This window comes from Zootoca vivipara, chromosome 4 (assembly GCF_965207765.1).
Source record: "Zootoca vivipara chromosome 4, rZooViv2.hap1.1, whole genome shotgun sequence".
Lineage (NCBI taxonomy): Eukaryota > Metazoa > Chordata > Lepidosauria > Squamata > Lacertidae > Zootoca > Zootoca vivipara.
This window is the reverse complement of record NC_142587.1, coordinates 97311346-97325100: the sequence shown is the minus strand read 5'-3', so window position 1 is coordinate 97325100 and position 13755 is coordinate 97311346. Positions and strand designations below refer to the sequence as shown.

Sequence of the window (13755 nt, the reverse complement as noted above, 5' to 3'; positions counted from 1 at the left end):
GGGAGGGAAGTTACTGGTTTGTATTTGTTTTTTATTATGTATTTTGTGTTTTTTTCTTGCATATTTCTGCTGTGAACCAGCCTGAGATCTACAGATGAAGGGTGGTATACAAAGATAATTTAATGATGATGATGTGCAGGGCTTTTTTTCCCCCTTGAAAAAGGGGTGCCAGAACTTGTTGACCTTTTTTTAGGGGGAGCAGCAGCCCAAACTTCTGGTGAGTTCTGGCTGGGGGAAAAGCCCTGATAATGTGGGTGTTTTTAGTTTGTTGTTGATTTTATCTTTCAAATGTTTTAAAGAGTTGCTTATACTACTAAATTTCATTGTAGGTAGAGGTAAAAGGTAAAGGACTCCTGGACGGTTAAGTTCAGTCAAAGGCGACTTTGGGGTTGCGGCGCTCATCTCGCTTTCAGGCTGAGGGAGACGGCGTTTGTCCACAGACAGCTTTCTGGGTCATGTGGCCAGCAGGACTAAGCCGCTTCTGGTGCAACGCAACACCGTGATGTAAGCCAGCGTGCACAGAAATGCCGTTTACCTTCCCGCCGCAGCGGTGCCTATTTATCTACTTGCACTGGCGTGCTTTCGAACTGCTAGGTTGGCAGGAGCTGGGACTGAGCAACGGGAGCTCACCCCATTGCAGGGATTCAAACTTCTGATCAGCAAGCCCTAGGCTCTGTGGTTTAGACCACAGCGCCACCCGCATCCCTAAATTTCATTGTAAACAGCTTTAAGGAGGGTTTTTTCCTCTCTTTTTTGCAATCAAGCGGCGTGTAATTTTTATGAAATGAAACAAAAAAACAGGGCACCGCCTCTCCTTCCCTTATGCTCCCATGTTACTTTCTCCCTTGGAAAAGCCGCCATTATACTTGCGTCACAGGAAAAGGTGCTCTTTGTGAATATTCTGTATCTGAGCCTCCCCCTTCGCTTTGGTCCTGGATATTCTATGGGATCACGGCAATTGCTGTTTGTGGAAAGGGGGTAATTGGTTGTGTTTTGCTTTTGTTCTTGTTTTTATTGTGTATTTTGTGCTTACATCTTGTATTTTTACGCTGCAAAGCACGCTGAGTTCTTTGGCTGAAAAGCAGTATGCTATTATTATTATTATTATTATTATTATTATTATTATTATTATTAGCCGTTTGTCCGCAGACAGTTCTTCCAGGTCATGTAGCCAGCATGACCAAGCCGCTTCTGGTGAACCAGAGCAGCGCATGGAAACGCCGTTTACCTTCCCGCCGGAGTGGTACCTATTGATCTACTTGTACTTTGACGTGCAGGAGCTGGGACTGAACAACGGGAGCTCAACCCATCGCGGGGATTCGAACCGCTGACCTTCCGATCGGCAAGCCCTAGGCTCAGTGGTTTAGACCACAGCGCCACCCGCATCCCTATATCTAAATATATCTATAAATAAAACAGAGGTTCTCAGGAAATTGAATTCATCACAGTGGTACCTTGGGTTAAGAACTTAATTGGTTCTGGAGGTCCGTTCTTAACCTGAAACTGTTCTTAACCTGAGGTACCACTTTAGCTAATGGGGGCTCCCGCTGCCGCCGCACGATTTCTGTTCTCATCCTGAAGCAAAGTTCTTAACCCGAGGTAGGCTACTATTTCTGGGTTAGTGGAGTCTGTAACCTGAAGCGCCTGTAACCTGAAGCGTCTGTAACCCGAGTTACCACTGTATCTCGTATCTTGGTCTTGTGTCCATCCCCCCCCCCAGCACCAGCTACCCTTGTGCTTTTGCAGAATTTAGGCGGTAAACGCAGTACCTAAATTTCAGCTGCCTTGGGACTCCCCAACACTTTCGGGGGTTGCTTTTTTCGACAGAAGCAACCTCCCTCCTTTCTACCCCCCCCACCACACTGCGGGAATTTTCCCCCAGCTCCCGGTGCTGTGATGGGGAGATAACAATCAAAATTCCCCCAGCCGAGCGTGTTCCACCCTGCGTTGCCATGTCAACCCCGGGAGCAGGGGATCCAAATAAACAGGCCCTCTTCTGCACAAAAGGCCTCGTCTGGCTTTTCCAGATCACGTTGGATTCTAGCGTGGCCGCCAACAGCCGGTCGTGTCCGCCGCCGCCCCTGCCTCGCGACTCACCCAGCCTCCTGTCGCCTTATAACTAAATTTCAGGGGGTTAGTCAGCCATTATTTGCAGAGCGAAGGCGGCGTACAGAACGCATCCAATCGGAAAAATGCAAAAAAAAGGAAGGCTTGCATGCCCTCGGCAAGCCAGCCTAACCAAGCTGCCTTTTTATTTCGCGAGGCTGCCGTTTGGGGAGGGGAGTAGTGAAATCTATTAATTAGGGATTAATTAAATCGAAAAGGATGAAGAGAGCTGCAGTGTTTTAGTGCGCGATACCTTAGCGATGCTCACACGGATTTTGGGTGCAATTAAAAGTGTGCGTAATTTCATTTTGCTGTTCCCTGCGGTGGTTGGGGTTAGGTTTATTATGCAACCGAGTAACGAAATGCCGCTGCCTCTCCGACGGCCAGGAATCAAATTAAACATTGTGCGAGGAGGCCATGCTGGGGTTTCCCCACTGGGTTGGGGGGGGTGACAGTTTGGGGCAGAGAGGGGAGGCAGGTCATATCTCCCCTGCCCCCATCACAAACACAGCTGCTTTCCTGGTAAGAGTTGCCAGGGGCCATTGTTCTGCTGCCACTTCTCCCTCGGCCAGTAATGCGAGATGAGTGCGTAACCCCAGAATTGTCCGCGACTGGACTTAACGGTCAGGGGTACCTTTACCATTTTATATTTAGATATATCTTATTGAATTTCCAGAAATTCCACACAAGCATTCCAATACGTAATAGATTTGTCTTCTGTCTCGCCGACAGGAAGAACTTCCTGACGGTAAGAGCTGTTCGGCAGTGGAATTTGCTACCAAGGTGTGTGGTGGAGTCTCCTTCTTTGGAGGTCTTTAAGCAGAGGCTTGACAGCCATCTGTCAGGAATGCTTTGATGGTGTTTCCTGCTTGGCAGGGGGTTGGACTGGATGGCCCTTGTGGTCTCTTCCAACTCTATGATTCTATGACTTCACACCCCATTTTCCATTGTTTTTTTATTCCTCCCCCTTGCTGCACCCTATCTTCCCTCTATTATATTATAACATTAATACAATATTCTCTAATTCCTTCTGCTGCTCCTAGTTCAAATCCTGCTCACGAATTCATCCTACCCTAGTATTTATTGAAATAGTTCGAAAAAAGGCTTCCATTCGTCCATAAAGCAATCATCGTTAGGTTCTCTTATTTTAACTGATTAAACTGATTCAGCATTTTTGTGCATAACAGATCCTCGCTGCTGTAGTTACATACATAAGCAACTTAACCATCTTTTTGGAACTTCTGTACCTATAGTATAATCCCTAGAAGAAAAGTTTCAGTTTTTCTTTTTCTTTTTTTTAGTAAAATCACTTTAAACATCTTTTTTATCTCATCATCTATCCTTCCCCCAAAATCCCCTCGCTTTCTTGCAAGTCCACCACATATGAAAGAAGCATATATCAGGGGTGTCCAAACTTTTTTCAAAGAGGGCCAGATTTGATGAAGTGAACAGCCGAAGTTGTTGAGCTTTTTTTTAGGGTGGAAGTTTTTTAAGGATTTTACCCCAAGAAATAAACTGCCACAGGGGCCAGATTAAACCAGACTTTGGCTGTACATGTTTACACTTCCAGCAGTCATTAGAATCGGGTTTTTTTTTATATATTCTAAAAAATTGCTTTTGGTGAGGGAATGAGCAAGCTGGGGATCTGATCCTGCATTGCACCCGGGGCTGTTCAGCTCACAGAGACCGTTCGCATCGACCCTCCCAAACAAAACAAGGAAAAATATGCAACATTCATTAAAAAGGCTGACTACGACTTGCAAAATTAAACAGATTACGGAGAGCTCTCTTACCAGTTCCACTAGCATCTCCTGGCGCAAGAATCTCCGCAGCGGGGCCTGAAGCTGGGGAGACACAAGGAATCGGAGCGATTTAGGGGTGTCGCCAAATGCCCAACAGGGATCTTAACACCGACTTCTCAATCGTGACAGTGTGACGAAGCAAGATAATAATAATAATAATAATAATAATAATAATAATAATAATAATAAATTTACTATTAATACCCTGCCCATCTGGCTGGGTTTCCCCAGCCACTCTGGGCAGCTCCCCAAAGAATATTAAAAACACGATAAAACATCAAAGGTTAAAAACTTCTCTAAACAGAGCTGCCTTCAGATGTCTTCTAAAAGTAAAATTGTTGCTTATTGCCTTGACATCTGCTGGGAGGGTGTTCCACAGGGCGGGCGCCACCACCGAGAAGGCCCCCTGCCTGGTTCCCTGTAACCTCACTTCTCGCAGGGAGGGAACCGTCAGAAGGCCCTCGGAGCTGGACCTCAGTGTCCGGGCTGAACGATGGGGGTGGAGACGCTCCTTCAGGTATACTGGACCGAGGCCGTTTAGGACTTTCAAGGTCAGCACCAACACTTTGAATTGTGCTCGGAAACATACTGGGAGCCAATGTAGGTCTTTCAGGACCGGTGTTATATGGTCTCAGCGGCCGCTCCCAGTCACCCGTCTAGCTGCCGCATTCTGGATTAATTGTAGTTTCTGGATCACCTTTAAAGGTAGCCCCATGCAGAGCACATTGCAATAGTCCAAGTGACAGATAACTAGAGCATGCACCACTCTGGGGAGACAGTCCGCGGGCAGGGAGGGTCTCAGCCTGCGTACCAGATGGAGCTGGTAGACAACCGCCCTGGACACAGAAATAACCTGTGCCTCCATGGACAGCTGTGAGTCCAAAATGACTCCCAGGCTGCGAACCTGGTCCTTCAGGGAGGGTCTCAGCCTGTGTACCAGATGGAGCTGGTAGACAGCTGCCCTGGACACAGAATAGATAGCCCCCTGAACAGGTCCCACCCCTGTGGCTTGCAGGTCCCTGGCAGTCAGAGCAGTCGACAGCAGTTATTCCAGTGAAATGTTCCCATAGAATTATTCCCGAGGGAGATTATGCATGGCATTAACCGACATTAGTTTTTCCATCAGACTGTAGTAGGGGGAAATGTGGGACAGCGACACCCCCTCTAGATGCCCCCCCCCTCCCCAAACTGCCCCACCTACAGTGATAAATCCAACTGGCCATTATGGGAATGTATAAAAGCTCTTTATTTTCATCCCCTTTCCGTTTCATATTACGCCCTTTAGATTGCAGGTCATTACGATAAAACGTAAACCACCTCGAGTGCTTTGCTTAGAAAGGCAGGAAATAAAGCTAGGAAACAAACAAACAATTTAGCATCTCCTTCCATCTCTTGGTCACTTTCCAGCGTGACACAGACTTTTGTCCTCTAGAGGGGGAACACCGAGAGGGCGGGGACAGGTGTTGAGGACCGGGAAACCAAAATTAAATTTCCAGTCTCCACCTCTCTTTGCACATGGCTGTGTCTCTGGCTGAAAGGAGCCCAAATGTCTTGGCAGAATGATGGAAACCGGGGGTAGTCAGAAATAAGCATCTGAAAGAACAGAGAACATGTACATTTCCAGATTCATTTACACCGGGGGTAGGTAAGCCAGATGCAGCTGAATTTCATCCAGCCCTCAAGGTCCCCTCCGTGTCACCAAGCGAGTGGGAAAAGGGCTTTGGCGCCAAGCGTGCAATTTCTGCTCCTTCCTCCGCAAGAAGGAAGGCCAAGGGGGAAATCTGGCAGCAGACTTGTGCTCCTTGCAAATACGCAACGAACTTCGCAACTGCATACATGCAATTTTTTTGTGTGTGTGGGGGGGGGGATGCAATTGCATTTTGAAGTTTGAGGCTTTAAATAGCCGAAAGGCTTTCTGTTCAGCCTTACTGGCATTCTTCGGTCGGGGTTGCCGAGTGCTTTTCGTACAACTCCATTCCCTCCAACACCTCGAGTCCCCAAAATGGGGTCTGCATCTTCCTGCCCACACACCTGCATGAATCATGTGACCCGTGCGAGATCACAGTTCCCAAAAGACGCACATTTTTAAGGGCCATGCTTGCACACGTGTTTTGGGGTGCTGCACAAGATTGCAGCCCCCCCCAAAAAACCACCCTTTCCCGGGTAGGGAAAGTGCTTTTTCAAGGCAAGATCTTGGCACGAAATCATGCAAGGTCATGGCACCCAAAACGGCCTCCCTGTTATCTTGAGTGACCCCTTTTTCCCAGGACATTTTCGGGGTACGCAGTTAGGATAGGTAAAGAGTGTCGGGGAAGCCTTGCTTACAAACCTCAATGAGAAAAAGGGAGAAAAAATTGAGAGAAAAAGGTGAAACCTGAGTGGAGTTGCTAAGAATTAAATACTGTAAGGTGAAACTTGGAAAATTAGAATATCGTCGGAAAGTGCATTTATTTCAGTAACGCGACTTAAAAGGTGAAACCGATATATGAGACAGATGCATGACATGCAAAGCAAGATATGCCAAGCCTTGATTTGTTGTAATTGCAATTATTTGTCGTTAGGCGGGTCAATTATAAATGGAATGTAATTAATGAAATGTCATAGCAGTGTTTATTTTTGTATTATTGTAACTGTTTGTTTTATTGCTGTGCAATTTCCAAAAGAAAGCATTTGTAAAAATAAAAATAATCAGTTGTATTACTGAAATAAAGTATCTGAAGAAGTGTGCATGCACACGAAAGCTCAGACCTATGACAAACTTAGTTGGTCTCTAAGGTGCTACTGGAAGGATTTTTTTTATTTTTTTATTACTGAAATAAATGCACTTTTTGACAATATTCTAATTTTCTGAGTTTCACCTTATACAGACCTTTGTTTCCACGTGAGTGTTTGAGTTTGTGCAACAAGATTGGCCCACTACTGGAACCTGACCCCTGACCGATGTGGTCCTCAGCAGAGAAGCCCCCCGCCCTATGTGTACGTAGATGTATCCCTCCCCCTTCCCCTCCCCCCTAAGCAGTACACATTCAAGAAAGCATCCCACCAAATCTTACATCCTCCATTCCTTCTATATGCGACTCGATCTCTTGCACTATCCGGGCGTTCCGTTCCACCTCTTCTGCGCTCCTCATCCCTTTGTTGATCCTCTCAGCCACCTGTTTGATGCTCCTCTGAGCTTCCATCAGGAACGGGTGGTCGGGGTGGGCTTCGGGTGTGTGTTTCAGAAGGTCCTGGGGGGAGAAAGCGCAGCAGGAATTTAGAGCGGGAAATGGATATATCTATATATTGCAGGACCTGCCTGGGCCCAAATGTCAAATTTCTCCACATTATCTCATTCGTTTGTGATTCCTTCCTTTCTCCAACTCCTTACGACTTCCGTAGTCTGGGCCATTTAAGACTACAGTGGTACCTTGGTTTTCAAACAACTTGGAACCCAAACACTGCAAACCCTTTTCCAGAAGTCGAACATGCTTCGTTTTGAGTGCTACGCTTCTGTTTTGAGTGTTACGCTGAGGTCTGTCTGCTTTTGCTATTTATTTTGCGTTTTTGTATTTGAGGTCTTTTTGTTTTGTTCTTGTGACTGTGTGGAACCCAGTTCAGCTACTGATTGATTGCGTGACTGCAGTTCATTGTTTATTGCTATCATTTTATGGATCAATGGTCTCATTAGATAGTAAAAATCCATGTTAAATTGCTGTTTTAGGGGTTGTTTTTAAAAGTCTGGAACGGATTGATCCGTTTTGCATTACTTTCTATGGGAAAGCGTGCCTTGGTTTTGGAACGTTTTGGTTTTGGAATAGACTTGCCATCAAATCAGTAGGAGAACACTTCAATCTCCCAGGACATTCTATACAAGATCTCAAAGCAGCTGTTTTATTACAGAAAAAAATCAGAAACAGACTGGAAAGAGAAGTTGCTGAATTGCAACTCATTAGCAAGCTTAAAACTATGGAGCCACCTGGAATGAACAGAGACATAGGATTCTTATCTCATTATACATGATCAAGCTTTCCTTAGCACCTCAGCCCTTGCTTTCCCCCCCCCGCAAGACCAATTGCAGTCATTAACAGTCGTTAACAGTCATCTACAGGTTTACCACTCCTATCAGCCCATCACCCATTCCCATCACCCCCACCCCCTGAATATACATAAGGGTCTTCTGTTTCAGTGTATCTGATGAAGTGTGCATGCACACGAAAGCTCATACCAAAATAAAAACTTAGTTGGTCTTTAAGGTGCTACTGAAGGAATTTTTTTATTTTGTTTCGACTCAGACCAACACGGCCACCTACCTGTAACTGGAACGGATTAGGTTTGAGAACCAAGGTACCACTGTATATAAAACCTTTAATCATGGAACTCCCATGGAGAATACTTTTATTTTATATATATAAAACTTTATTATTTGCAATGGGAATCTTTGAATGAGTCTCTTTGGAGCTGCGCTGTTGCTTTCTACTTTTGCCTCCTTCCTCCTGGTAATAAATCAATTAAAAGAAATAGGTCCTTGTGAACTCATCAGCCTTTTGCCGCCAATTTCTCCAAACTTACTCACATTTTTCTATGCAGTTTAGCCCCTCATACACGTGTTTTTGCAAAGCGATTTCCCCAAATGTAATGAATTTGGGCAGGCTAGTTTCATGGATTTACAAGCTCATTTGACCCTGGACCAACCGCCTTTATGGACTCGCTTTTTGGCTGGAGAACTGCATTGCAGAATTCGAAGGAGCACGACTTGCGAAAGGATCCCGGGTTTTGATTTGCCCATCGGTGCTGGAAAGCGTGACGCAGGTAGACCTGCAAATGCATGTTGTTGTTGTTGTTTAGTCATTTAGTCGTGTCTTGACTCTTCGTGACCCCATGGACCATAGCACGCCAGGCACTCCTGTCTTCCACTGCCTCCCGCAGTTTGGTCAAACTCATGTTCGTAGCTTCGAGAACACTGTCCAACCATCTCGTCCTCTGCCGTCCCCTTCTCCTAGTGCCCTCAATCTTTCCCAACATCAGGGTCTTTTCCAAGGATTCTTCTCTTCTCATGAGGTGGCCAAGGTATTGGCCACCTCATGAGAAGAGAAGAATGGGTGAAATCCCATGGACAGTAATACTAAAAGGGAAGGGAGTTCATGATGGTTGGGAGTTTGTTAAAAGGGAGATATTAAAAGCACAACTTCAGGCAATACCAATGAGACGGAAACATGGAAGGTGCCTAAAGAAGCCAGGCTGGCTATCTAAAGAACTTTTGACTGAGTTAAGATTTAAAAGGGATATGTACAAAAAATGGAAAAGGGGGGAAATCTCCAGAGAGGAATTCAAACATATAGCCAGCACGTGTAGAGACAAAGTCAGAAAAGCTAAAGCACAGAATGAACTCAGGCTCGCTAGAGAGGTTAAAAGCAACAAAAAGGGCTTTTATGGGTATGTCCGTAGCAAAAGGAAAAACAAGGAAACAGTGGGGTCACTCAGAGGAGAAGATGGTGAAATGCAAACAGGGGACAGAGAAAGGGCAGAACTCCTCAATGCCTTCTTTGCCTCAGTCTTCTCCAAGAAAGAAAACAACGCCCAACCTGAAGAATATGGAGCAGATGATTCAGCAGGGGAAACACAGCCCAGAATAAGTAAGGAGGTAGTACAAGAATACTTGGCTAGTTTAGATGTATTCAAGTCTCCAGGGCCAGATGAACTACATCCAAGAGTATTAAAAGAACTGGCAGAGGTGATTTCAGAACCACTGGCAATAATCTTTGAAAATTCCTGGAGAACAGGCGAAGTTCCAGCAGACTGGAGGAGGGCAAATGTTGTCCCTATTTTCAAAAAGGGGAAAAGAGAGGACCCAAACAATTACCGCCCAGTCAGCCTGACATCAATACCAGGAAAGATTCTAGAGCAGATCATTAAGCAAACAGTCTGTGTGCACCTAGAAAGAAACTCTGTGATCACTAAAAGTCAGCACGGGTTCCTGAAAAATAAGTCATGTCAGACTAATCTGATCTCATTTTTTGACAGAATTACAAGCCTGGTAGATGAAGGGAACGCTGTGGATGTAGCCTATCTTGATTTCAGCAAGGCCTTTGACAAGGTGCCCCATGATATTCTTGTAAAGAAGGTGGTAAAATGTGGGCTAGACAATGCTACCATTCAGTGGATTTGTAACTGGCTTACTGACCGAACCCAAAGGGTGCTCATCAATGGCTCCTCCTCATCCTGGAGAGTAGTGACTAGTGGGGTGCCACAGGGTTCTGTCTTGGGCCCAGTCTTGTTCAACATCTTTATCAATGACTTGGATGATGGGCTTGAGGGCATCCTGAGCAAGTTTGCAGATGACACCAAATTGGGAGGGGTGGCTAACACCCCAGAGGACAGGATCACACTTCAGAATGACCTTAACAGATTAGACAACTGGGCCAAAGCAAACAAGATGAATTTTAACAAGGAGAAATGTAAAGTACTACACTTGGGCAAAAAAAATGAAAGGCACAAATACAGGATGGGAGACACCTGGCTTGAGAGCAGTACATGTGAAAAGGATCTAGGAGTCTTGGTAGACCACAAACTTGACATGAGTCAGCAGTGTGATGCAGCAGCTAAAAAAGCCAATGCAATTCTGGGCTGCATCAATAGGAGTATAGCATCTAGATCAAGGGAAGTAATAGTACCACTGTATTCTGCTCTGGTCAGACCTCACCTGGAGTACTGTGTCCAGTTCTGGGCACCACAGTTCAAGAAGGATACTGATAAGCTGGAACGTGTCCAGAAGAGGGCAACCAAAATGGTCAAAGGCCTGGAAACGATGCCTTATGAGGAACGGCTTAGGGAGCTGGGTATGTTTAGCCTGGAGAAGAGAAGGTTAAGGGGTGATATGATAACCATGTTCAAATATATAAAAGGATGTCATATAGAGGAGGGAGAAAGGTTGTTTTCTGCTGCTCCAGAGAAGCGGACACGGAGCAATGGATTCAAACTTCAAGAAAGAAGATTCCACCTAAACATTAGGAAGAACTTCATGACAGTAAGAGCTGTTCGGCAGTGGAATTTGCTGCCAAGGAGTGTGGTGGAGTCTCCTTCTTTGGAGGTCTTTAAGCAGAGGCTTGACAGCCATCTGTCAGGAATGCTTTGATGGTGTTTCCTGCTTGGCAGGGGGTTGGACTGGATGGCCCTTGTGGTCTCTTCCAACTCTATGATTCTATGATTCTATGATTCTATGAGCCTCAGCTTCATGATCTGTCCTTCCAGGGAGCACTCAGGGCTGATTTCCTTCAGAATGGATAGGTTTGATCTTCTTGCAGTCCATGGGACTCTCAAGAGTCTCCTCCAGCACCATAATTCAAAAGCATCCATTCTTCGGCGATCAGCCTTCTTTATGGTCCAGCTCTCACTTCCATACATCACTACTGGGAAAACCATAGCTTTAACTATACGGACCTTTGTCGGCAAGGTGATGTCTCTGCTTTTTAAGATGCTGTCTAGGTTTGTCATTGCTTTTCTCCCAATAAGCAGGTGTCTTTAATTTTAATTTTCGCAAATGCATACTGATTCCCAAATCCCTCCTCCGTTCCTTAGGCGTATGCTCCTTTCACCGAGCCATGCTTGAGGTCTTTAGCATGCTTTCCTTCCATCCTGCGCGCCGTTCCTGGAGTGCAACGTTGCCGGCCGGGGTGGAAATGGCGTCCGAGCTGCTTGCTCCCTGGAAGCAAAGAACGAAGGCAGGGCCAGGAAAAGGCACTGCCTGCCTCCCTCCTCTCGCCGACTCTTGGGCTATCCATCACGGGAAGAGCAAATAAAACTGGCTGGTTTATGGGCCGGAGGGTAAGTGCAGAGCTATGGAGCTCGCAAGTAATTGGTGGTTTTTCAGTGCCAACTTGGTGGATGGAGACATCGCTCGGGGGGGGGGGGACCGAGACCCAGCAGACGGAAACTGGGCAGGCATTTGTGATGTTGGCAACGTGGCCCAACAGGGAGACTTCTGGGGGCACCTTCCAAGCATGCCCCAGCTTTTCCAGACATGCCCCCCCCCTCGCCAGCATATTAGGAAGTCCCCTGACGTATGGTCCATGAGAACCTGCCAAAATGAGCTGTGCCTTTCCTCAGTTCTCTCTGCAGTCCTCTCTCTCTCTCTCTCTCTCTCTCTCTCTCTCTCTCTCTCATGCAGCCCTGACTGTACTTCGATCTGTCTCTCGCTAAATGAACATTCCTGGCCGGAAATGTGATTCACCCCCTCGTCCTTCCCGGCTGAACCCCCGCCCCAAGGGAACGTGGCTTCCTAGAAACCCGCTTGGGGAATTTCTCTCTCGCGCTGCTTCAAATGCCAGGAATTCCATGGGTTCTGACATTTGCTGGCAATTCGTAAAATCGAAGGAGGCTTGGAGGGAAATGTCGGAACGTCTCGTGGCATTTGCTGGTAAGTCATGCGTGGGAAACCTGCGGTCCACCTAGTCTGACCCCATGCAAGGCCTTTGCCCAACGTGGGACTCGAACCCACGGCCCTGAGATTTAAGAGCCTCGTGCTCTACCGACGGAGCTATCCCAGCCTTAATACGTACCATAATAACAAACAAAAACAACAGCCCACCCACAGTTTAAAAGGCCATAGACTGCTTACCCAAATCCAAGAATCCTAGAATTGTAGAGCTGGAAGGGACTCCCAGGGGTCATCTAGTCCAACCCCCTGCAATGCAGTAATCTCAGCTAAAGCATCCATGACAGATGGCCACCCAACCTCTGCTTAACAACCTCCAAGGAAGGAGAGTTCGCAACATCCCGAGGGAGACACCTCCGCTGCTAGACAGTTCTTACTGTCAGAAAGTTGTTCCTGGTGTTTAGTTGGAATCTCCTTTCTTGTAACTTGAAGCCGTGGGTTCGAGTCCTACCTTCCAGAGCAGGAGAAAACAAGCACACCCCCTCTTCCATGCGGCAGCCCTTGAGATATTTGAAGATGGCTCTCCTATCTCCTCTGCGTCTCCTCTTTCCCAGGATAAACACACCCAAGCTCCTTCAACCGCTCCTCATCAGGCTTGGTTTCCAGACCCTTGGTCATCTTGATCACCCTCCTCTGCATACCTTCTAGCTTGTCAATACCTTTCTCAAATTGTGGTGCCCAGGCCTGGGAGAAGAGGGGTGTTTTTGCCTGGCTCCCGGAGGGATGTAAGGAAGCTGCCAGCTGAGCCTTCCTGGGCTCATCATCATCATCCTTGAGTACTGGCCAGAGGTTCCTAATTCTTGCTGCCAGCCAGACCCAGCCCTGCACCCAGTTCCCAACAGGGGCAAGCCAGCTGGCTTCTGGGAAACCCACAAGCAGGGCACAGTTCCCAGCGTCACATAGTTGCGGCTATACTGCTCCTGAATATGGATGCTCCATTTTGCTATCGTAACTAACAGAAGAGATCTTCTGGGGGGGGGTGTCCCTCCATCCCACAACCCCCTTTTTAAAGTCACCTAAGCCAGCGGATACCATCACAAGAAACGGCACAAGCAAATGGTGCGTTGCATACCGAATCCCCCCCCCCCCGGTATGTCTTAATTGCAGCTTTCGCCGACAAAAGCGTAGGGGGCAAGTGTCCAAAGGCGAACTTCGCCGGCCGAGAACTTCAGACGTTTCCCACCAAGCCTCTTAAAAACTGCCGGCAAATGTTTGTTAGCTTATCTTTTTATACACAGATATAAATATATAGCAGGTACACATATGTTTATATAGTAGGAATCCGCAATGTGCTTCTTAAGAACCAGATTTCTGGCAGCCCCGCCAATGCCTTGGATAGTGTTATGTCTGGGACGAGCCATATATTTAAGATGAGTATACCTATAACTGAAGGAAGCAATAACCTGGTCCAAATTCAAAACCTGAGATTACCCA

General features: G+C 46.7%; 1 protein-coding gene across 1 annotated transcript in view; it reads right to left on the bottom strand.

Moving 5' to 3' along the window:
* The window catches only part of ARHGEF17 (Rho guanine nucleotide exchange factor 17), a 155832-nt gene that overhangs the window by 25892 nt on the left and 116185 nt on the right, over positions 1–13755 (bottom strand). The window contains exons 6-7 of the mRNA XM_035115379.3: positions 6962–7138; positions 3900–3950 (exon numbers count right to left, since the gene is read on the bottom strand). Of these exons, the coding sequence (XP_034971270.3) occupies positions 3900–3950; positions 6962–7138 (228 nt within the window). The remainder of the gene's footprint in view (positions 1–3899; positions 3951–6961; positions 7139–13755) is intronic.